The 22,280-nt window shown below is 60.1% G+C and overlaps 2 protein-coding genes and 1 long non-coding RNA gene across 3 annotated transcripts; 1 reads left to right on the top strand and 2 right to left on the bottom strand.

Moving 5' to 3' along the window:
* Window positions 1-223: 223 nt before the first annotated feature.
* On the top strand, window positions 224-3,346 carry LOC119098566 (receptor-type tyrosine-protein phosphatase U; the record flags this gene model as incomplete). The annotated part of the gene is given in 3 exon segments (XM_037221529.1): window positions 224-413; window positions 1,241-1,376; window positions 1,881-3,346. Coding segments are annotated over 2 exon segments (285 nt in total), but the record flags the coding sequence as incomplete, so codon positions are not given.
* Window positions 3,347-5,099: 1,753 nt separating this feature from the next.
* LOC119098344 (SUN domain-containing protein 1) lies at window positions 5,100-8,189 on the bottom strand. Its single transcript, XM_037221266.1, has 6 exons — window positions 8,181-8,189; window positions 7,116-7,340; window positions 6,730-6,865; window positions 6,201-6,448; window positions 5,653-5,817; window positions 5,100-5,372 (listed from the first exon to the last, which is right to left on the bottom strand). Exons 1-6 carry the CDS (start codon window positions 8,187-8,189, stop codon window positions 5,139-5,141), a joined length of 1,017 nt encoding a protein of 338 aa, XP_037077161.1. The 3' UTR covers window positions 5,100-5,138.
* A 4,407-nt stretch (window positions 8,190-12,596) lies between these two features.
* Window positions 12,597-20,833, bottom strand: LOC119098567 (uncharacterized). Its single transcript, XR_005094260.1, has 4 exons — window positions 20,765-20,833; window positions 19,524-19,754; window positions 13,005-13,092; window positions 12,597-12,636 (listed from the first exon to the last, which is right to left on the bottom strand). It is a non-coding gene; the product is annotated as an uncharacterized LOC119098567 (long non-coding RNA).
* Window positions 20,834-22,280: the final 1,447 nt, after the last annotated feature.

Genomic DNA, 22,280 nt, shown 5'->3' on the forward strand with positions numbered 1-22,280 from the left:
TAGTCTTGATGTCAAAAAATCGGTCTTGGTGTCAACAAACGAACTACCTGAAGGACATGATGGCAAAAATCCTCTCACTACCGGACGCCATGTTGACAGATCGCCGCTCGCACAGACACCATGATGTCTGTGCGATGAATGATGATGTCTGAACACACACGTGGCGGACAAGATGACCGGCATGATGTCTTGTACAGACCCGTGACGGAAGAACTGTCAACAGATCGTCTCGCTGACGGACCTGATGGCTGGCGTCAAAGCCGAATCGAAGACGTGCCAGCTGTTCCAGCTGACCTGCTGGCCGGACGGATACAAGGTACCCCACATCCACCAACGCGCTCGTCGAGCTGATGAACATGGTGGGAGAGGTGGCGACAACGCTCCGGCTACGGGCCCGTCGTTGTCGTCTCGCCGTGAGTACAGCGGTTTTGCTTACCTCAGTTCTGCGTGGGCCTGTTTTTTTCTAACTGCCTACCCGTGATCAGCTGATCGCGTTTGCACATGGTAAACCAGGGGTCCAGCCGGCCGGCTGATCATGAACTTTTTTGGAACTCGGGAAGGCTTTGGACTTGCTCTGGATGAGGTCTGTATCGCGGTCAGTTTGCGGGCGAGTGGCCCTTCGGTCGGAAATCAGAGGCCGTTTGCACGTGACCGAGCTGCACAGCTCGGGAAATTCCACAGTTCGAAACTCTCACGCTTGCCCCCACGGCACTAAACTGCGCAAAACAGATTAAATTAAGTCGCTATCTTTGTTCCGCAGCTCTTCCGTTAAGATTCAGGAACTCTGTTGCATATCTAAGGTAACTTTCGAATGTCAGATATTGTTGGGCGCTGCCTTCGGCAACATTCACGGTCACAGAGGCTATTTCCAGCGGCGCCCATTTTCCGGTCGGCTTCAGGCGAAGTGTACGAGACCGTTTCCAGTTGTTGGCGCTGCTGCGCGCTGTTGCCAGTGACCTCACCTGCTCCGCTCGGCTTCCAGTGGCCATGGCGCCGTGGTGTTCTGTTTCCAGGAACAAACACCATTCGGCTCTTTTTCCAGGCACAGCTACTATTCGGCTCTGTTCCCAGGGACGGTCACCGTTAAGCTCTGCGCCCTTGGTCCGGCTGTGTTGCTCTGTTCCCACAGCGCGGCTGTGTTGCTCTGTTCCCATAGCCCAGCTGTGTTTGCTCTGTTTCCATTTGTGGCCCCTGCCCAGCCGTTTCTGACGGCAGCCACCGTGTACTGTTGTCCTGGCAGCGACGGGCAGTGCCGGGCGGGCGTGTACTGCGCGGCAAACGCCTGCATCGAGCAGGTGGTCCAGCACAGCGAGGTGGACGTGTTCCAGGCGGTGAAGACCGTCCGCCAGCACCGCCCGCAGCTCATCTCCAACATGGTGAGCGGCCGGCGACGCCGCCGGCTCGCCCGCCACCCGCGGCGTCTCACGAAACAGTGGTAGCTATGGACGTGCTGAACGTTACCTGCCGTCACTCATGAAGGCTGCCACCATCGAGGGCGGATGTAATGGATATTCGATATTTACAACACGAGGAAAAAAGCGTTCATCCAAGACCATACTCAAGTGCCTATGCACAGTGATATGGTTTGTTTCAGTGCGAGCAATAATCACGACGCTAGCTCAAATCAGTATACGTTTTGCACGACTGTATAAAGCTTTGCTAATAGCGTTATCTTGTATAGCCCACAAACACCAGCGAGCAGTCTTGAAACGAAGCGAACATTTCTCTGGGGGTCAGCTTTGACAATACATGAGAATACATGAGTACATGAGTACATACAATACATGAGTCATGAGGAGAATGATAGGGCAGCGTGCAGTGGTGATCAGTCTCTTGGGAATGGCCCCAGCGACACTCACAGATGCGTTCTCTTTTTCAAGATGGAGTACAAGTATTGCTACGACCTGGTCCTGCACTACGTTCTGCACTACCTGAACAAAACCCACGCGGTCCCCTAGATGAAGTGGCACATGCAGTTCCAAGATCCGCCACTTGCGGCGGCAGGTGACGAGACGTGACGTCACAGGAAGCTGCGTCTCCAAACGGTGACGTCACGAGCGATAAACATCACTCGGACGTGACGTCAGCTGCGGTCACCGGCGGCCAGCAGGCCGGGCGCCCGTTTTTTAGCGCGTGTGTTCCAGCCGGGGCGACATGCGCGCACCTGGCGGCCGTCGGCAGAGACATCCGGTGGGGACGGCGAGGTCCGCCTCCACACGAAAACGGCCTGCACCCGCTCCTCTTAACACGAAGCGTCTGATGACAACCACAGCTGCCGAGTTTCCAGTCCCACGTCGCCCATGACTCGCTCTGGCGTGATAAGATTAGATCCGTGGCAACCGTGTCTGTCCCGAGGGAATGCGCGAGGTTATGTCGACACGGCATGCCCGTTTTGATCAGCATTGAATCTCGGCTGCGCCACCGAACCACACCAACGTGGTCCGCCATACCAGCATGGTCTGCTGCACCAGCGTGGTCTGCTGCACCAGCGTGGTCCGCCGTATCAGCGCGGTTTGCTGGATCAGCGCGGTCTGCCGCACCAGCGTGGCCCGCCGCACCAGCGTGGTCCACCACACCAGCGTGGTCTGCCGCGCCACCGCGGTCTGGTGGCATCGCTCTTAGTTTTGCCCCACACGGATGTGCAGACTGACTGATGCTCCCACGCGACTCTCAGGTGTTGCCAATGCATAGGACCCGCCCGCTGAGTGACTCAACACTCGGCGGCGGCTTGCTCTAGTCACGTGAACCGCGTCATCGTGTCACTCAGCTTCCGAAAATTAGCATTATAGCTGCGTTAGTGTGCCTCATTTCGTGTTTACAGTGTTAGAAGTTTTTCATTATTCGCATCAATAGATGAAAACTGAAAAGGCGCGAGAAATCTTTTGAAATTTTGTATTTGCCAAAATATTTCTTCACAATTAATGTTCCACGCCACAGGCCCTCTTCCAAATAAACAATGTTTGCATGTTTTGTGACTGCGAATCTTAACAAAAAATATAAACTTTTAGCACTTCCTCTCTATACATGTTTCAGAATATCCCGTGCGTTGATAATGACCATATACAGTGTCAATGGGTGATCAGTGTTTGGTGCGCACTTGGGCGTATTTGACTGCGTTATAGTTAACCCAACGTCGTGATACTAATTGAATTTTGACGATGTTTCCCCCCTTGAGCCGGACATTCAATTAGACTCTACAGCTACGGAAGCCCCGCTAACTCAACCGTTAAATGTCAACGCAAGATTGATTCTCTAGGCTTAGTCGTATTAGCATTGATTTAGTCGTTTAAGCGGACGGTGGGATTTCGTGGCGGCTAAGAACCGTGTATACCAAATATATTGGGCATCAATTCCGCGTGTCCAGTGTGCATACCAATCACTCCGTCTGCGGCATGAGGGTAAGACGAAACGCGGCATGTTGCACTCAAACTCGCGGTCCCCCGGTGATAAACCAAGCCGTCTACAATCTCGAGCGCGCGTGCGCGAGCTGGTGGCTTGGGCAGCCGGTCCCAAACAAGTGCGGAAGATGTAACATTAGACCCACAACAGCAGAGACAGGATCAACACGCCTGTGACCGCCGTCAGGCTGGAGCCGTCGCGTCGTCTGCCACCGTCGAATTCGCCAGCCTCGGGGGTGCATCTGATCCCATGACGAATAGAAGCGCATGTTGACGGCCACCGGCCAAGGATCAGATCATCACTCAGACGCCAGAGGGCACCACTTTATTGGGAGGTTTATGTTGGTAAGCATACCAACGGCGAGCGCGCCGCCGTCCAAGAAATGGAGAAAAACGTTGCGGCGACACGACTGAATAATTGTTGCCCCGAGGTTGCCACAATACATTGGTTGTGACCATCTCGTTCCAGCACGCAAAAATAGACATTCCACACTTTGTACGCCTGGTATTCCATGAAAAGCTCTGGGAAATGTGACCACCATACACATACACGACCTTTGGCAGCATTCGGTGACGATAGGCACGTGGTATGCAGATCTGCCCCGGCAGGTCAAGTACAGACCAGCAGAAGCCTCAGTATCTGATACAAACACATAAACACACACATACGCAGCGGTTAAAGCATGTAGGTAACGGGAGACCGCTCCACTAAACACCAACCAGTGCAGCGAAAACACAAACAACAGAAACGGGACTAGGTCGACACCTGACAAGACGAGCGCGCTGACGGGAGCCTGGTGCAAGGAAGCTCTGCATGGTCCATCGGCGCTACTGGCACATCTGCACGTTCTGACACCAGGAATATACAGCAGCAGTACGGAAGCGGGCCATGCTTCCCTGCTCCAACCCACAGTGGGTATGAATCTCACGTACACAGGATATGTCACAGCGACGGCACACAGACACGGCGCCGGATCAACTGCATTGTGCTGTGCCGCCCGCCGGCTGAAAACGTCCACCTGAACCTTCCAACGGTTTTCGGTTGCCGCCAACCGTCCCCGCCACCTTCAGCCCTTCCCCAGCTCTCGCTCCAGCTGCCATCCATCCCCGATGGGCTCCGGCTCCGGTCCCGGCCAGGTTCCGGCTCCGGCCTCTCCTACCATCGGCCTCCGCTCGGTCCCGGCTGAGTTTCGGCTCGGGCTCCAGCTTCGGCTTCGGCTTCGGCTCCGGCTTTGGCTTCGGCTCCGGCTCCGGCTACCGTCCGTCTCCACGCGGTCCCGGCTGGATTTCGGCTCGGGCTCGGACTCGGGCTCCGGCTACCGTCCACCTCCGCCCGGCCCCGGCTGGGTTCCGGCTCGGGCTCGGGCTCGGGCTCGGGCTCGGGCTCCAGCTCCGGCTACTGCTACCGTCCTCCGGCTCCAACTCCGGCTCTGGCTCCGGCTCCGACTTTGGCTCCGGCTCCGGCTCCGGCTCCGGCTCCGGCTCCAGCTCAGGCTCCGGTTCCGGCTACCGTCCGTCTCCACGCGGTCCCGGCTGGGTTCCGGCTCGCGCTCGGGCTCGGGCTCGGGCTCGGGTTCCGGCTACCGTCCACCTCCGCTCGGCCCCGGCTGGGTTCCGGCTCGGGCTCGGGCTCGGGCTCGGGCTCGGGCTCCAGCTCCGGCCACCGCTACCGTCCTCCGGCTCCAGCTCCGGCTCCGGCTCCGGCTCAGGCACCGGCTCCGGCTGCAACTGCGGCTCCGGCTACCGTCCGCCTCCACCCGACCACGGCTGCGGCTCGGGCTCGGGCCGTCCGTGGACCCGGAAGCGGTAGAGGCAGGTGTAGTGCGGGTGTCCCCAGTTGGAGGTGACGCGCAACTGAACGGCGCGGAAGGCGCGGCCGGCGGGCGCCGCGGCGAAACGCTGCAGCGGCGGACCCCGCTCCTCGTACTGGAATTCACCGAGCGGCACGGCCTCCTCCGCGAATCCAGTCACCCCCTGGCGGCGGACACCACAACGTACATCACTCCTGGCGTACGTGTTTTAAGTAAGGCGACGGACAGAACAGTCAGGGCCGACCGACAGGGTGGCGGATCTTTTCATTCACACGTGTATCCAAACGCACAGGTAATCTTTTGAGTGAGATGCCGTTCCTCTAGCACGATTCACATTTCAGAGCGTACGCGAGGGGACAGAACGTGCCTCGAGCGCCCCTGCCAGCGGCCCTCGCACGTCCCGCCATCACCCCACCCACCCGGCTCGCCTTCTCCGCTCTCACCAGCACGGCGAAGCGACGCGGCGCGGAGCGCACGCTGCCGTCGGGCGTCAGCTCGCGCGCCACGTGCTCCAGCACAAACTCGGTGGGCCGCACCAGACGCGACAGGCCGATCTCAAGCAAGCCCTCGCCGTGGAAGGCGAAGCACTCGCCCGGCCGGCCGCCCGCCTGCGGAAGCGAGCGAACGCGGGCCACACGCGTGCCGAGAGCGTCCCACTGCCCGGCCACCGGTCAGGAGGGCGGAGCGACCGTCGGTCACACACGCGACAGCCCATGCCAACACCAGCGTCTGCACACCCACAGGTACCACTCAACAACCGAAGCACGTGACGTCCGATAAGACGAGACCCTCGACATGTCCCAAATCGGGGCTTAATGGAACGAAGAACAGCAGAGTCGGTCCAGACCAACACTTGAAGGTAATGGCGAAATTCTCAAGCATACGCTTGACGCTTGCCCAGCCGCGGGGAAGTCGGGGCGGACACGGACCTCCCCGCCCCCGGGCATACCTCCTCGCCCCAGGTCACGGGTCCACGACGCCCCCGGCTCACCTGTATGACGGAGCGCGGGTTGTTCTGCGGGTACCAAACCGGGACGCCCAGCACCGTCAGCTGCGCCGCCCGCGCGCCGTACGCCTCGGTGCACTTGGTGCTGACGATGCTGCCACCTGCCGACTCCAGCGCGAAGTCGAACTGTCCCGTCTTGTCGGCGTCGTACAGCGCCAGCTGCTGCTGTGCGATGCTGACCGCTTGCTGCCGGCTGACGCCGCCCGCCAGAGCCGCCGCCCCGCACGACAGGTCTGCCGCCAGAGATCAGCCGCGGCTTAAGCGCGGGCGCCAGAGCCACCGGAACCTCGCTAATCAGCGAGATCAGAATTTACACGTAAAATTTCGAGCTAAGAAAGCCAGCATCTGGCTGAGCATTAGCACATCGCGTGAAAAAAATGACAAACGAAGAAGGCCCCTTCATTGCCGCATTCAGCATACAAGGAGTAGCCTGGGATAGCGGCGAGGGGGACCGAGTGCCACGATGACCGTCTATCCGCCGCCATGGGAGCCGCCGGCTCAGACCGGGACGTACTGTGCCTCAGCCCGGCGGCGTGCAGCTGCAGCCGCTGGTCGAGCCGGCGATGCAGACCACGTAACCGGCCGGCCAGCTGGCCGTCGCAGTCCGACGCCGTCCGGTTGCAGCAGGCGCGTGACGAGCCCACGCCCTCCTGGCGAAAGTGCGCCAACAGTCAGCACAGGTCAACAGTCCGAACAGATCAGCAGTGGCACGGTACACCAGACGCGCGGGGCATGGCACGTGATGCAACTGGAACACCCAGTGTGCCTACACATGAAACATTCAAAGTACCACTGCAACACCTTATCTCTGTTAAAGTAGCCCAGAGTTCGATGTTCACGAGGCCAGCAGGGAGCGCCATGACGTCACCGTGTCGGCACAACGTCGGCACCATGACGCACCTGCACGGCGAGGAGAGCACCGCGCAGGTGCCGGACGTCGTGCCGCAGCGTGTCCAGCAGCGCCGTCAGCGCGTCCAGCCGGCCGGCGGCCGCCTCGCCCTCGCGGCGCAGTCGGTCGACGGTCACCATCACACGCCGTACAGCTTCCAGCTGGTCCTCCGAGGGCGGCGGCGGCTCCGGCGGCTCCGACGGCGGCTCCGACAGCACGGTCCGCAGGGCGGCCAGCTGTGCCGTCAGCCGGGCGTCCAGCAGCGCCAGACGCTCGGCCTGGCGCCGCTCGGCGGCCGCCAGCTCCGCTGCCAAGCCCAGCGGCCGACCGGGCGGCGGCGGCGCCGCAGTCGCGCCGCAGCGCTGGGGAGAGGAGGGCCAGCTGTGACGGCGGGTGGACACGCGCCCCTGTCGGCGAAGCGGTCACACAGTCGGCACCGCACAGCACGCACAGATACAGACTAAGACGACAGACGAGAAGGGAAGAACGAAAAACCAGAGCCAACGAGCGCTGAAGTAGGTGTCTGAAACCTTGCCCAGAGCTCACGCAGCGCTAGTGACGTAGACAGCCCAACCACACCAGACCATCCGAAGGGCGAGGAGTGACGGAAGTCGACCGGCTGCGCGCAAGCGTCCGTCCTGCCACCTGCGCTGACCACGACGGCTGCCTCGCCAGGTGGCAGTCCTGCGCCGCAGACGCTCTCCGTTACCTGGCCCGCCGCGCCGAGAGCGTCCAGTCGGCCGCGCAGCTCCGCCAGCTGCCGCAGCGCCTCCGTCAGCGCACCCGCCGATGCCGACGCCGCGCCGGTGGCCGCCGGCTCCGTCAGAGGCGGCGGGGCGGCCAGCGACGCCCACCACAGCTGCCGGGCGGAGTCACGTCACGGGACCGTGGGCCGAAGAGGGACCACTGGGTCGTGTGTGACGGCCAGCCACTAAGCACAGCCTGGCCCACAGTTCCTGCCACGGCCACGTCACAGGGATCGCATTCCAAGGCGCGCTGTGATGAACGCTCTCGAACGCACGCCAGAGACCACCAAACCGCAATAAGAAGCTCAAGCCCATCACATACAGACAAACGCATACCATTACCACACTGGCGTCAGCACAGAACTCCACCGATAACCACATCGACCAGGTCGGCAAGCGCCGCGCCAGATCGCCGCTTAAATGCTAGCAGGGAGTCGCCAGACCCGCTGGTGCGGCACTCCGGCCGCGGGAAGGTGTGTACCTGAGCCGCCGACACGGCCGAGACGTACAGCGAGCCGAGAGCCGGCGCCAGCTGCCGGCCGACCGACCCCAGCTCGCGCAGCGGCCGCCAGTCCTCCGAGGACGGCGTCCTCCGCCCTGGGAAGACAGGCGGACTCCGTTAGCCGCGCAGAGGGAGAGGAGGGGGAGGAAGGGGAGGGAGTAGCAGAGGCAAGAGAGAGGAAGAGGGAGGATGGAGTGGAGGGAGCAAGGGAGGAATGAGAGAGGGATGAAAAAGGAAGAGGGAGGAGAGAGGGAGAGGGAGGAGAGGGTTAGAAGGAGAAGACGGAGAGGGATGAGAAGGGACAGGAGAGAGGAAGAGGGGTAGAGAGGAAGAGAAAGGCGAGGAAGGTGCGGAGGTAGTAGATATACGGAGAGGAAGGGGAGGAGACCATCGCACCGGCCACGCCGGCGGACCGGTGTCGGACCATGCCCAAAGACCCAGCCCACAGCCACGCACCGTCACACGTGCAGATGCGGCGACCACCGCCACGGCGATCTCTCGGGCTGGTGGCCCGCAGGATGGCCACGGGATGCTCGCCTCCGCCGTTACCAAGACCGGCCGAGTCCCGATCAGCGAATGTGTACAGCTGACTGAGCCGCTCATGACGTCACGCACGCCAGCCTGCCGTACTACCATACTCTGATCGAAACGCCGTGATACATGCACAGCCGCCGAGTTCACCAAGTTCAACTTCAAAGTTCACACGGCGGACCTACACGGCCATCGATGCCGTGATTAAGTGGGTTAGACCTGCCTGGTGTTGCCGAAGCTAGCTCGTGACCCTGAGGCATGGCGCTGCCCGGTGACTGTTGACGCGTCTGTTCTCGAGCTGCACGAAACTCACGAGGCCATTTTTCCCGCAAAGCCTGCCAGCTAACCGCCCATTTGTGTCCCACGCTGCACCGATGCCATCGCTCCGTGTCGGCCCACCAACAGAAAGGCCGGCCCCAGCAGGGAACTCACACGTCAGCGGCAGCAGCAGCAGCGGAATCAGCAGAAGCAGGAGCATGGCTAGCACCGGGAAGGTGGGACATCTCCTCTCCGCCCGACCAGCCTCTGCCTTCCCTGCAGCGTCCCCGGCGGCGGCGCCCGAGGCGCTGCCGGCCTGCTGGTGTGGCGCCGGCCTCGAGCCATCCACCGGGCTAGTCCGCCGCAGCAGCCGACGGGCGGGCCAGCCGGCGACAGCAGCGGCGTCACGTGGTAGGCTCAGAAGCTTCACTGTCAAGCGCGCCCATGAGATGGGGTTGGCGGCGCGGACGACCGCAGCCGGCAGCAGACCGAGCAGCGCCAGCACGGACCGCGGCACCCGGAGACCTGGCGACACACGACGGCACGGGCTTACGGACTCCCGAGATGACACCGACTCGCCGTCCGTCCGGCCGACACACGGCCCGAGCGCGCCGGCCCACCGCCGGAGCCGTCTTCCAACGTGCGGCTACGCGGCCGCCGCGCAGGCCCGACACATCCGACCCTCTTACCCTTTATCTTGCTTCATCCTTCCTCCTCGCGGCATCCCGCTTGTCCGGGGCAGGCTGCATGTGTCAGCCACGGGTGGGCCGAGAGCCCGATCGGCTACCCATCGCACATGCGCGGGTTAAAGCTCGGTGGTTTGCCCCTCAGGCGCATGCAAGCCTGCCCCACCGTTAACCATTTTCCTTCCTGCCATAGCTCTGAAATGATAATTTCTAGAGGAAAGGGCTCTAATCCAAACAACCAAACCGACCCGGCACGCGGTCGCCACACGCCGACAGCGCCGCCCACTCCACCGAACAGTGTCTGCCTCGCGCCCACAATCGATCAAGTTGCGTTGGGAGGCAGATTTGACAGGGCATGTGGCGCGTGGTCTTACCCGTCTTGTCGAAGTGTGATGCGCTGCTACAGCTGGGTGAGGTGTTGTGGCCTGCGTCAGGAGGAAAGCACTCGTCTTCAGATTCCATGTCCAAGCCCGAATAATTTCCGCTCGGTGCGCCTGCAACGGTTACAAATTCCGTTCTAGTCCAACACAACAACAATATTAAAGTAACGTGCCACGGGATCAGATAATTGGGGCGGGCTGTGGCGCCCGCATTCATAACGCTCATTTACGGACGAGACACAATGCCACACTGCATCCCCACATCACCAATTCGGCCAAGTCACACACGCCTTCTGCCGATTAGCGAACTCTGCCGGACCACCTACGCAGGGCATGCCACCATGCATAGCATGGGGCCCTGCTGCCCGCCCGTCCGGCCCAGAACAGGCACAGACCTGAGACACGACCGGGACTGGCGCCGGGCCCAGGACCAGGGACACAGGAACGGAGACGGCGGACACACGGAGCAGGACTGAAGCTAAGATGGGACCGGTAAATGGATAGGCACCGGCAATAGAACCGGTACGGGGACCACGACAGTGAGAGGCACTGAATCCGAGACCCAGACATGCACGGGGACAGAGACCGTGTCAGTGACCGGTACCGGGGCTACGGCTGGGACCGGGACCTTGCAGCGGACCGAACCGCAAACTAAAATCAGAGCCGGAGACGGAGTCAGAGCGCCGGCTGCCGCTCACCGCCCGCCGTCTGTCCCGAGTACAGTCCGAGGTCCGCGCCGGTCCACGGCTGTCCGCCGACCGCCAGACCGGGCGCAAGGCTGCTCAGGCCGGGCGGCAGACTGCTCAGGCCGGGCGGCGGGCTGCACAGGCCGAGCGGCGGGCTGCGAAGGCCGAGGGGCGGGCTGTGCACGCCGAGTCGCGACATGCTGGGCGGTCCGACCCGCTCCGGACAGATGGTGGTGTAGCTCAGGCTGCGCGCGTACGTGTAGTCGGTGCGCGGCTGCTTCCTGCAGAAGCGCGCCAGCGTCAAATGACGACCAGCTGTCGGCCTGGGGACTGTGGTATGTTATCAGCTGGGACTGGGGACTATGACATGTCGTCAGCTGGGACTGGGGACTAGGGTAGGTCACAAGGTGGGACTGGGGACTAGGGTAGGTCACAAGCTGGGACTGGGGACTAGGGTAGGTCACAAGCTGGGACTGGGGGCTAGGGTAGGTCACAAGCTGGGACTGGGGACTAGGGTAGGTCATAAGCTGGGACTGGGGACTAGGGTAGGTCATAAGCTGGGACTGGGGACTAGGGTAGGTCATAAGCTGGGACTGGGGACTAGGGTAGGTCATAAGCTGGGACTGGGGACTAGGGTAGGTCATAAGCTGGGACTGGGGACTAGGGTAGGTCACAAGCTGGGACTGGGGACTAGGGTAGGTCACAAGCTGGGACTGGGGACTAGGGTAGGTCACAAGCTGGGACTGGGGACTAGGGTAGGTCACAAGCTGGGACTGGGGACTAGGGTAGGTCACAAGCTGGGACTGGGGACTAGGGTAGGTCATAAGCTGGGACTGGGGACTAGGGTAGGTCACAAGCTGGGACTGGGGACTAGGGTAGGTCACAAGCTGGGACTGGGGATTGTGACATGCCGTCAGCGAGGACTGGGGACTGTGGCATGTCGTCAGCGAGGACCGGGGTCTGTGGCATGTCGTCAGCGAGGACTGGGGACTGCTGTATGTCACCAGAGAGGACCGGCGACTGTCACACATCATTAGCGAGGACTGGAGACTGTGACATGCTGTCAGCGAGGACTGGGGTCTGTGGCATGTCCTCAGCACGGACTGGGGCTGTGACATATCATCATCGGGGACTGAGAAACGTGGTTATCCTCAGCGAGGACTGGGGACTGACATGTCATCAGCAAGGACTGAGAAATGTGGTATATCCTCAGCGAGGACTGAGGACTGCGGTATGTCGTTAGCATGGACCGGGAGCTGGGGTATGGCCTCGGCAAGGGACTGAAAGCACAACATACCTGAGCCATCGCCACACACGCCCCGAAACCAGTGGTGAGTGCTCTAATCAAATCAATTCAAGGCAATCGCATTCTGCCACATTGGTACACACATCGACACACAGTAAGCTAGCGACAAGAGCTTCCGTATACATCAGCCGGATAACCACAGCACACAGGCCTGAAACCATTTACTGTACTGAGCAGAGTCATGTCAGGCTTCCCAGCCCCACGGTCCACCACACGACTGGCGGCATCACCCACAGGAAGTCCTCGAACTCCTCGTCGCTGCTGTAGGCCAAGTACTGGCTGAAGCTGGCGTCTCCGGCGGCTGCGGCGGCGGCGGCCGGCCGGCCGCGTTGGCCGGGCCGGGCGCTGCCGGCCGGCGACGCCGCACCCACCTCGTCAAACACCGAGGCCAGCAGCGCCGCCGTGCAGCCCGGCGCCGCCACGTCCAGCTGCGGGGCCTGCGGGCGGAGCGGTGCCAAACGGTCACCCGCAGCACGGCCTGCGGACGGAGCGCTGCCAAACGGTCACCCGCAGCAGGGCCTGCGGACAAAACAGCGTCGGAGCAAGGCTCGGCCCAGGCGTCTGGAAACCGGAGAGACACCGGTGCGTACACGAGGGGCATTTTTAGTACAGAGGTCCAGATCTACAATATGGATTGGACGTCAGCTACAATGCAGGAAACAGGCAAAAAAAGAAGAAGTACAATTGACTGACAACACATCGATATCGGTCAGCGCGCGACTAAACAAGCAGTTCAAGTATGTTTGGCCATGCCTTCGGAGACGGGCGCGCCACAAGAGCGCTGGGCCCGTGGCCGGCGCCGCACCTTAGCTGAGGGGGCAGCGGCCGGGCGTGGGTCGGCCGGACGCGACCGATGCGGACCGCCCAGACGGGAGGTGCGCCGACTCCGACCGCTGAAACAACACACGCCGGGCTAGAGCGACCGCCGCCGTCCACACAGGCCACGGCCACGGCCACGGCAGCGTCAGGCGGCGGCGGCAGGCACACCCGGTCAGGACAGACGAGCACGCGGTCAACATGGTGGGAGAGGCGCCGCCGGAAACCGGCTAGAAACCCAGCATTTATGGTCCTCCAGCAGGGGGAGAAGGGGGGGGGGGTAGCTGTTGACTGAGGTAGAAGACAACCCCCATGACACCAGGGCGCCCACCGGTCAAGGCCCCGCTACTTGCACGAATGGACAATCTTACAGGAACCTTAGCGAAGACGTGAACAGAACGCTTCTTCAACCTTACGCTAGCAGGCCTACATTAACTCATGAGCCAGGCGAGGACGGAAAGACAGGGGATGGAGACCGTCGACAACCAGAGGGCAAATCTCATCTGCAACACCACTCTCTCCATGCTTCGTCAGTTAATTTCAAACTTACGAAACTGGGGAGACGCAATGCCCCGTCACACTGTTCCTACATCTATAACGCAATAGCGGCATTTAGCATTCAAATGGGCTAGAAGCCACCGAAGGAACCACTAATACGACCATCGTAAAGCTTGCCAAGTAATACATTTGATGACGCCCCTCTGCCTCGCTCACATCAACAGGTGGGCTTCTAGGTCAGGCCAATGCTCGCCCTTCGTGGCGATTACGAAATTACATATGTCCACGACCAAAACGGCATCTCTAAGCCCGCAAGGATACAACATGGTCTGGGTCACAATTCCAGACGGCGTGGCACCAGCGGCGACGGCCACCGATGTCATCTGAGCCGCGCCGACGGGCCGAGCCGGCGCGCCGGTGCCGACAGCAAAGGGAGCGGGGATCGATGGCCCGCGCCGCCGCTCCCCTCGCGCCCCCGGTGTCGCGCTGCCGCCGCTCGAGGGGAGAGGGGAACGGTCGCCGCCGCCGCCAGCACACCCGGCCGCCCGGTGTCGCGCTGCCGCCGCTCGAGGGGAGAGGGGAACGGTCGCCGCCGCCGCCAGCACACCCGGCCGCCGGCGGCAGGGTGACGCTGGACGGACGCGGCGCCCGGCCCCGGCGTCCGATCGGCACCCGGAGGCAGCCGCTCTAACCGCTCCCGCCGACACCGGCCAGCCGCGAGCGGAGGCGGTGCTGCAGCTCTGCTGCCGCTCCGGTCTGGGCTCCTGGCCGGGTCACGCTGGCCAAGGGAACTCTGGCCCCCACATAGGACATGGGCATCGGGCTGGGTCAGCATAGACGGCGGACGGAGGCCGGATACGGCTGCTCTCGAGCCGCCTCCGATCAGGGCTGGCGCGCCTCTGTTGGTTTTTTTCCGGTCTCCCAGTCATTGATTCTGTCGCGACATACCAACGCGGTCACCGACTTTCGATGGCATACGACAGGACAGTACCCTTCATCCAATCACAAGTGACCAGACGCACTTCATTCTACCTCTCTCAGATCGACCCCAGACTCCTTTTTGCAGAGCACCCCATTCAAAAGAACACCACATAATAGTCGCAAGGCAATTGCCTTTTTTAGGACCAAGCGTGATTACTCGATAATTTGTTCCCGGGCACAAAGCCTAACATGGCGTGGGAGACCGCCATTTGACCAGCGCGGTTCGGAACAGCGTCGTCCCATTCCTCGTGGCCCAGCAAGCCGTTGTTTTATTGTTGGCTGAGAACAACTAGTGGACAGACGGTGGCATGGTAACACAATGACTAGAACCACCACTCACTATCCTTCCGCGATTGCTGAAGTTGGGACAGCCAATGGCCAGTTCACGCTCGTGTGGTCTGGCCGATCCTGGGCTTGCCGCAGGTCATAGCTCATCACAATGCCGGGTACGAATCAAAGCGGCATCCAAATCATTGACGACAATAATGACGAGCCCTCTTAGTCTCGTTGGGGGATCACCGCTCTCTCTGAAACCGCGTTGTCCCCTCCCCTCACTAAGACATGTGAGAAGCACGCCAAGCCCACTGCCGCCTCGCGGACGCCATGGTCGCGACGAAGGCGAGCGGGGCGGGGCGGGTCGCATGAAGCCCCGCGTGACGGCGCACAAATGGGGCAGGTGGGTCGCCGGGCGTCGACAGGTCATGTCAGCCCGGGACGGACACCGAGCACTGGCGGGGCCTAGCACGTGACCCCGGACCGCGCCCGGCACAGGTGCGGTAACACACACACCACTATTTTATGACCGTTCGGAACCGAACTGTGGAATCTGAATCCAAAGCTCCAAGCGTGCGCGACGAGCAGCGGCAAGCATCAGAATTCCAAACTGAGCGGGCCGGAACTTCACTGCCGTTGCGTTTCGTTCCGCGGTCATGAACAGCACTGCCACAGATCCTCAAACCTTCTCGTGATTGCGTCTCACGCTGCGTTCCTCACACGGATGATTGGGCGCGGCTAATTGGGTTGAGCGCCACGGCCGACCCCACGCGGCGCCCCGCTATTGACGCCGCAGTTCTGTTCAGCCGCGCGCGCCCCGTCGGGGCGTGTGCGGCCGACCCCGCGCTCTGGTTCCAGTCACCCGGTCAAACAAAGGTCGACGCACGCGCGACGCTGAGTGGCGCCGCCCGCGCGCCCGTTATTGTTTGCACGAGGACGCGTGCTTCCTACCTCTGCCGCATGCCCGCTTACGAGTGTGTGTGGAGGGAGCGGCGTGGCGGCCAGTGACAGCGGACGGGCGTCACCCGCTGCCGCCCGCGCCGCCGGTCCCGTCGACTGTGTCGCTGTGCCGCCGTCACACGGCCTCGTGGCGATCCAAGCCGTCTCGTCACCATCAACATCACCTCAAAACGCCGAGTCGGGACTGGAATCAACTACACTGGCGCAGACTTCAACACTCCGTTCGCCTCAACACGGAGGTCTGCGCCCGTATCTGATACGGCTGCTTCACGGGGTGCAGCAGGCAGGCGGCGGACGCCACGCATTCGTAGCGCCTCCGCCACTAGCAGCGATTTCATCATGGATGATATCCGGCCGGGGGCCCCGCGTCCGGCACTCGTCGCATACCCGCCACGCGTGTCGCCGTGGGCACGACCTCTACGCTGTTCCCCAACCACCGTTCCTCGTCCAGCACCGCCGCCCGACAGGCCCTGGCTGATCGTCCACCCGGACCGGGCACCGCCGGCACGCGGCCGGGCCGGGCGCCGCCAAGTGAATTATGCCCCGGCAGACCGACCGGCGCTGCGCGGAACCTTTTATTCATGAGGCGCGGCGCTGAAGGGAGGGGTGGTGCTGAACGAAGGAGGGGTGGCGCGGACGGCGTTCGCGTCGCAATGAGCGCGCCCCGTCTGGCCGGACCCAGATGTGCCGGTCGTACATGCCCAAACAACGCTGTGTACGCTGACCATACGTGGGATTTCATTCTGAGGGTTAATCACCATGGTATGACAGTAACATAACACTCAACCGTAGTTAAATAATCACTGGAATCTGAGCCAAAGGCTCGTTACACCAAACACTTATCTCTCATCAGTGATGCCCATTTTTGCAAGCCGATTCGATGCTGTATTTGTGATCCCTCCAATTTGCTGTTATCCACAGGCTAAAAGCACTGCGTTCACAACTAGAATTTTCAGTGCCGAGTTCATTTTGAGTTACGCCTTGGGTTTCACCTATCCGGTGAGGAGTCAACACTTTGTTACTTCGTGCCGCTTTTACGCTCCACAGGGCCCTTCCATGTCTGAAGCGCAAGGCCCGCCAAACTCGAACCACGCAATCTGACTTCCCCGGAGTAAACTGAGATCTAGAACATTGACGCCAAAATCCTTTGAGGAATTAATTCTTCAACCGTGCGACACATAAAAACGAACGAAAAAGTCATCGCAGTGGATGTAACCCCCTCCAAACTCGGCCACAACACAACGCTACCGCAACAACCAAGAAAACAATAATTGGGCAGAACCGACTGACAACGGGCGCGTGCTGGCTGTGGCTTAGCGGTGACGCGCTAATCTTGTCACCCGCAATCCGATTAGACCCCCGAGCTCGCCAGCCGTCTCCGCGGCGCGTCTGGCGCACCGCTCCGACCGCTCGCACAGCCGACCTGCAGCACCATCCGACAGCCCACATATCGGACAGACGGCATGCCACACGACACGCACGTGTGGCAATGGCAGCTGGCTCGGTCAGACCGGTGGCAAACAAGGACATCGGCACACCGGCCGGGGAGGCCGCGCCCCGTGAGTCACCACGGTGTCGCGGACGTGGTGACCCAGCTTCGATCACGCGGCTGCGTGACCTCGCCGCCGCAGCGCTTCGGTCCCGCGGATCCGACCTTGCGGATACAGCCAGCGGGGCTGCAGCACCACCAGGTTCAAAAGCGCTGCGCCGTCCGACCGTTGCCCAGGAATGTCGCGCGGCCGGCGGTTCGCCGCGTCGAGCCAAGCTCGGCATTGCAGGCTCACGGCACGTGTCACGGGCGCGGAGGAATGACAAACGCCCCCCGGCGGGGGTCACCGGTGCACCGCCCAGCTCTCGTCTGTCGAGCGGCGGCTGGGATCATCAGTGCACCGCCCGGCCCTCGTCTAACCAGCGGAGGCTGGGATCATCGGTGCACCGCCCGGCCCCCGTCTGTCGAGCGGCGGCTGGGGTCACCGGACCGCCCGGCCCCAGTCTGTCGAGTGGCGGCTGGGGTCATCGGTGGACCGCCCGGCCCGCGTCTGTCGAGCGGCGGCTGGGGTCATCGGTGCACCGCCCGGCCCCCGTCTGTCGAGCGGCGGCTGGGGTCACCGGACCGCCCGGCCCCAGTCTGTCGAGCGGCGGCTGGGGTCATCGGTGTACCGCCCGGCCCCCGTCTGTCGAGCGGCGGCTGGGGTCATCGATGCACCGCCCGGCCCCCGTCTGTCGAGTGGCGGCTGGGGTCATCGGTGCACCGCCCGGCCCCAGTCTGTCGAGCGGCGGCTGGGGTCATCGGACCGCCCGGCCCCCGTCTGTCGGGCGGCGGCTGGGGTCATCGGTGCACCGCCCGGCCCCCGTCTGTCGAGCGGCGGCTGGGGTCATCGGACCGCCCGGCCCCCGTCTGTCGAGCGGTGGCTGGGGTCATCGGTGCACCGCCCGGCCCCCGTCTGTCGAGCGGCGGCTGGGGTCACCGGACCGCCCGGTCCCCGTCTGTCGATCGGCGGCTGTGGTCACCAGTCCACCGCCCAGCCCCCGTCTGACGGGCGGCGGCGGCCGGCCGCCGACTGAGGTCCCGTCCACGGGCTTGCCACCAGGCCGTACCCCGCCCATGACATAGCAGGGGGTAGCTGCGGAGGTCGCCGCGAGGCACTGCATGCGCGGCTCAGGCCCACATAGCCGCGGAGAAGACCTAAGGGGTCACGTTCCGTCGGGGTTAACGTCCACGATCAGCTGGAGTCAAAGGTTGCCCCCCGCCAGGTCGGAGGTCATAGACATGAACGGACAATCGGGCGGCCAGCCAAACTGATATGGACGCGTTCGCGAAGAGCTAGTTCTTCATTCTCTCTTTTATTTCATCACGCACTTCATGAACTGGCAGACAGGCTGTAATTGCACTAAATCCGCACATTGCTAAGGATCTGTAATTATTGAAAGAATGCTCGCGGCGTCTACAAGCGGGCTACGTTCACTCAACTGCGGATGCTAAGTTTGCCCGAGCCACTCGTCTTTGCGGACCGCCATAATCCTGGACAGTTTACACACGGTTGGATATGAATATATGACGACTCATCAACATAACGACAAGGCAATCCTGCACGGTGAGTGGAGCGCACCAGTCCTGTGGCGGCAAAAACAAGCTCAAACCGCGCGGGCCAATGATCCCATTAGATTGTGCTCATTGTAAGATCTCACTGGAAACCGGACAACCCGTGCGACAGCATGCACCCCGCAGGACCATGGAGCAGCTGCAGGCATCGACAAGCAATACAGATTGGTAATGACCGCTGTTTTCCTCGTCAGCGAGCGGGCCGGTCAGCTCGCATGTCCGCAGGCCGTAAACAGTGACGGGCGTAACAGCGCGGGGTCGTTCGACGTTACAGGCACGCACTCCGTGCTCACAAGCTCAATCAGGGGGAAAGGGACACGGCCACGAGCTCATAGGTTAGTTTCGTTTGGCTGAGATTAAAGCCCCTTCGGCCAACAATAATCATTTCCTATATGTCGGATTAAGGAGAGTGGAGAGTGGTGGGTCCATATTACACGTATCTGGGAGTAATATCCTCCAGAGACTTACCCCGCATGGGGACCGCTCTCCGAATATGTGCGGGCACTCGGGCTTTCTCCAACCAGGGCAGCACTTCAGGCCTCCCACCGCTAATGCCCACAACTTACCACGGACAAACGGAACGTTTCAAAGATTCAGTACTAATCGGTGAGTGATGAAAGAGAGACCTCACCAGGCCCCTTCCGTCACTTCCCCGGCGATAGGCATACCGGTCCGACTTCGGAACGAACTTACCTGGCAGGCGGAGGGTGCCAGGCCGGATCCGAGCGATGGCGCTGCTGTGGCGCATACCAGCCACTGTCAGCGCCGGCCGCGCGGCCCGAGCGTCGCACCATCGAGTCCCCCATCCGGCCTGGCTCGACCGCCGGCCGCGGGGCTCTGAGCGGCCTGGCGGCGGCAGAGACGGCGGCCGCGCCTAGTGACGAACACCGCCGCTAGGTGGCACGCACAGCTGGCCCGTCCAAGCTGGAATGCCAGGATGGCATTCAGGCATGACATGCTGCTCTGGAGTGGATATAACTGGCTAATCACACATATTGGCTGAAAGATAGGATCAGAAATGATTCGGGTCAAGTACTAATATGATTAAGTGCTATTGTTATTTTGATGGTCTACATGTGAAGTACATCCAACATCTGTTGCCCATGTATATCATGTGACCATCAACCAAATGCAATACCAATACACCAAAAAAACTAGCAGTACTAGATATATATATATACAGCATTGAATACCAAAACTGAGCATTTTTTCTCGAGTCTGACCTGAAGGTGGTGCAAACTTGATCAGTTTCTTTCTAAGGATGTACCACAGCACATACACAGCATAAGATCACTCAAGACTGATCATTTTGAAGTATAGACAGTCACAAGCCTGGTGAAGAAACAGCATAAAGTAAAAGAAAACAAAGTTGCATAGCTAAACAGCATGCAGTTTATCCACACAGCATTTATTCATCTAGCACCCTCATCAACATACCACAATTTCATGGTTCCATTGAATTCAGGAACATATAGTACTTGTGTGTTCAGGAGCTGAAGGCACTCAAGACTGGGACTGGGGTGAAAGCCCATACAATTCAGCAAAAATTGGCTCTGAATCAACAGAAGTGCATGGGAAGGCAAATCCAAACGTATGAGGATTCCAAGGCTCAATGAGTAATACTTGCCTTTTAGATGTGGATAAACTACAGTGCTCATAGTTCTTTTTGTCGTCAGAAATCCAGCAACAGTTTTCACCTCTCCACATCAGCTTACACTGCAATATATACTCATGCAGTTACTTGCTATAAGCAAGCTGAGATGTTCAATAAACTAGCCGCCTGCGCCATTAACATCATATCGGGGCCAGCCGGTCGTTTTGGCCGTAAGAAACCGGCAAGAACCTGTGCCAGACAGCCCCATGCACCCTGGCTGCAATGTTCAGCTTGCCTTGCCTGTGCCAGGCATCGGATGGTAAATTAACTCTGTACTTACTATATTGTTGCAGAAGCGATTCACAAACCGCAGCTTGGATGGACCGGCAATGTTTACATCCGAACCCACCCGAGCGCGACCCGATCAACAAACATTCCCGGCACATTTCCTGAAGATGATGACAACACCGAATGTGGCGCAGCAGAAAGCATCGTGTCAGCTGATTTATGACGTTTTCAAAGATGTGTTTCATCTCTCGTCCGTGTGATGTTTGAGGCGCACCGATGTCAGTCATATCGCTAAGTGCTCTGAAGTGTTTTCATAGTGCGCACGGACGCATTTTGATACAGTTTCTAAGTTCATTGAGATGCCTTTCTTATGATGTAACTGTAACATGAGGTTGACACCTGTTCGGAAAGGATTGAAAAGATACGGAAAATCATGTGCTGAGTCCGACCACCCACGATTTCGCTAGTTATGCATCTTTCTGCACACACGCGATAACAGGACGTGACGCACTTATGATGTTCATATTTCGCATTTACCATACCAGTGTTTAATATACCTTATTGCTCATAGGTTTTGGTGACGGGCAAAACGTTGCGAAAGCCGAGGTGCTCCCTAGACCCGGCCAAAATTCAATGAGGCTATTGTTTACGATCTAATCTATAAATCTTGTGCTCTGTGCGAGGCCTATCCCTGGTCATCCCCAGTTTCTGGTCAACCATTCCCGAACGGATTAGTAAAGCACCGGACAACGCAAAAAGTGGTTGAATTTCATTGCACTTCCTCTCTCGGTCCGTGGAATTATAAATGCAGTAAGGGGCGTAGACTGGGTAGACCGCACGCTTTAGCACACCAGTATGCTGACGAGAACGTTGCTATGTCAGAACAGATCAAGCGCCTGTGAAACATGCTCTGGTTGTAGCTACTTGTTGACTAACATACTGACTGCGACCAGTTTCTTCCTGTCCTTGCCTGCGCTTCTGCAAACGCCCGACGCTGGCATTCCCGAGACCCCCGTCGCTGCTCATTCACGGGCATTATGACGTCAGGAGAACATTGAGAGCCTCATGCGATGCAAAGCAACATTGATAGTTCAGAATCCTGTGTAACTACGCAGCACACACAACTTCTCGGTCGAGCAGCGCCATAGCAGCTTAGTGTGCGTTTAACGCGCGCCACCTCACGAAGAGCGTCCGGAAGTCACGGGCACCCTGATGCGCAGATGCCATTAGTTCTACAGCATCACCATTTATTGCCGGCACCGTGCGATACGCGACACGTGAAGAAGACGCTCAAGGCACAAGTATATAAATACAACGCACGCACAAATAATTTAAGAACAAAACAATGTCCAAGCGTTTGCCAAAGTGGCAGTAAATATATTCGTTGATGAAACATTCGTTGACGACACAAAGAGATTCTAGTTGCGTTTGATTAGGGTGCCGTGCACGCATCTTAGGCACAATATAGCCATCACCGTAGCCCTTTAAATCATCATCAGGGACGATACCTGCAGCCATCACACGTCAACACGCCATTCTTTGTCCAGAGAAATTTGGTACGTCGGAGA

This window comes from Pollicipes pollicipes, unplaced genomic scaffold, assembly GCF_011947565.3.
Source record: "Pollicipes pollicipes isolate AB1234 unplaced genomic scaffold, Ppol_2.1 Scaffold_4740;HRSCAF=5597_pilon_pilon_pilon, whole genome shotgun sequence".
Lineage (NCBI taxonomy): Eukaryota > Metazoa > Arthropoda > Thecostraca > Pollicipedomorpha > Pollicipedidae > Pollicipes > Pollicipes pollicipes.

Excerpts from the sequence above, each read along its gene's own strand:
- LOC119098344 (XM_037221266.1), bottom strand. Across the intron at positions 6,866-7,115 it reads GTGCTCTCCTCGCCGTGCAG|GAGGGCGTGGGCTCGTCACG; the intron begins GTGCGTCATGGT and ends CACTTTCGCCAG. Across the intron at positions 5,373-5,652 it reads CGCGTCGCTTCGCCGTGCTG|GGGGTGACTGGATTCGCGGA; the intron begins GTGAGAGCGGAG and ends GTCCGCCGCCAG.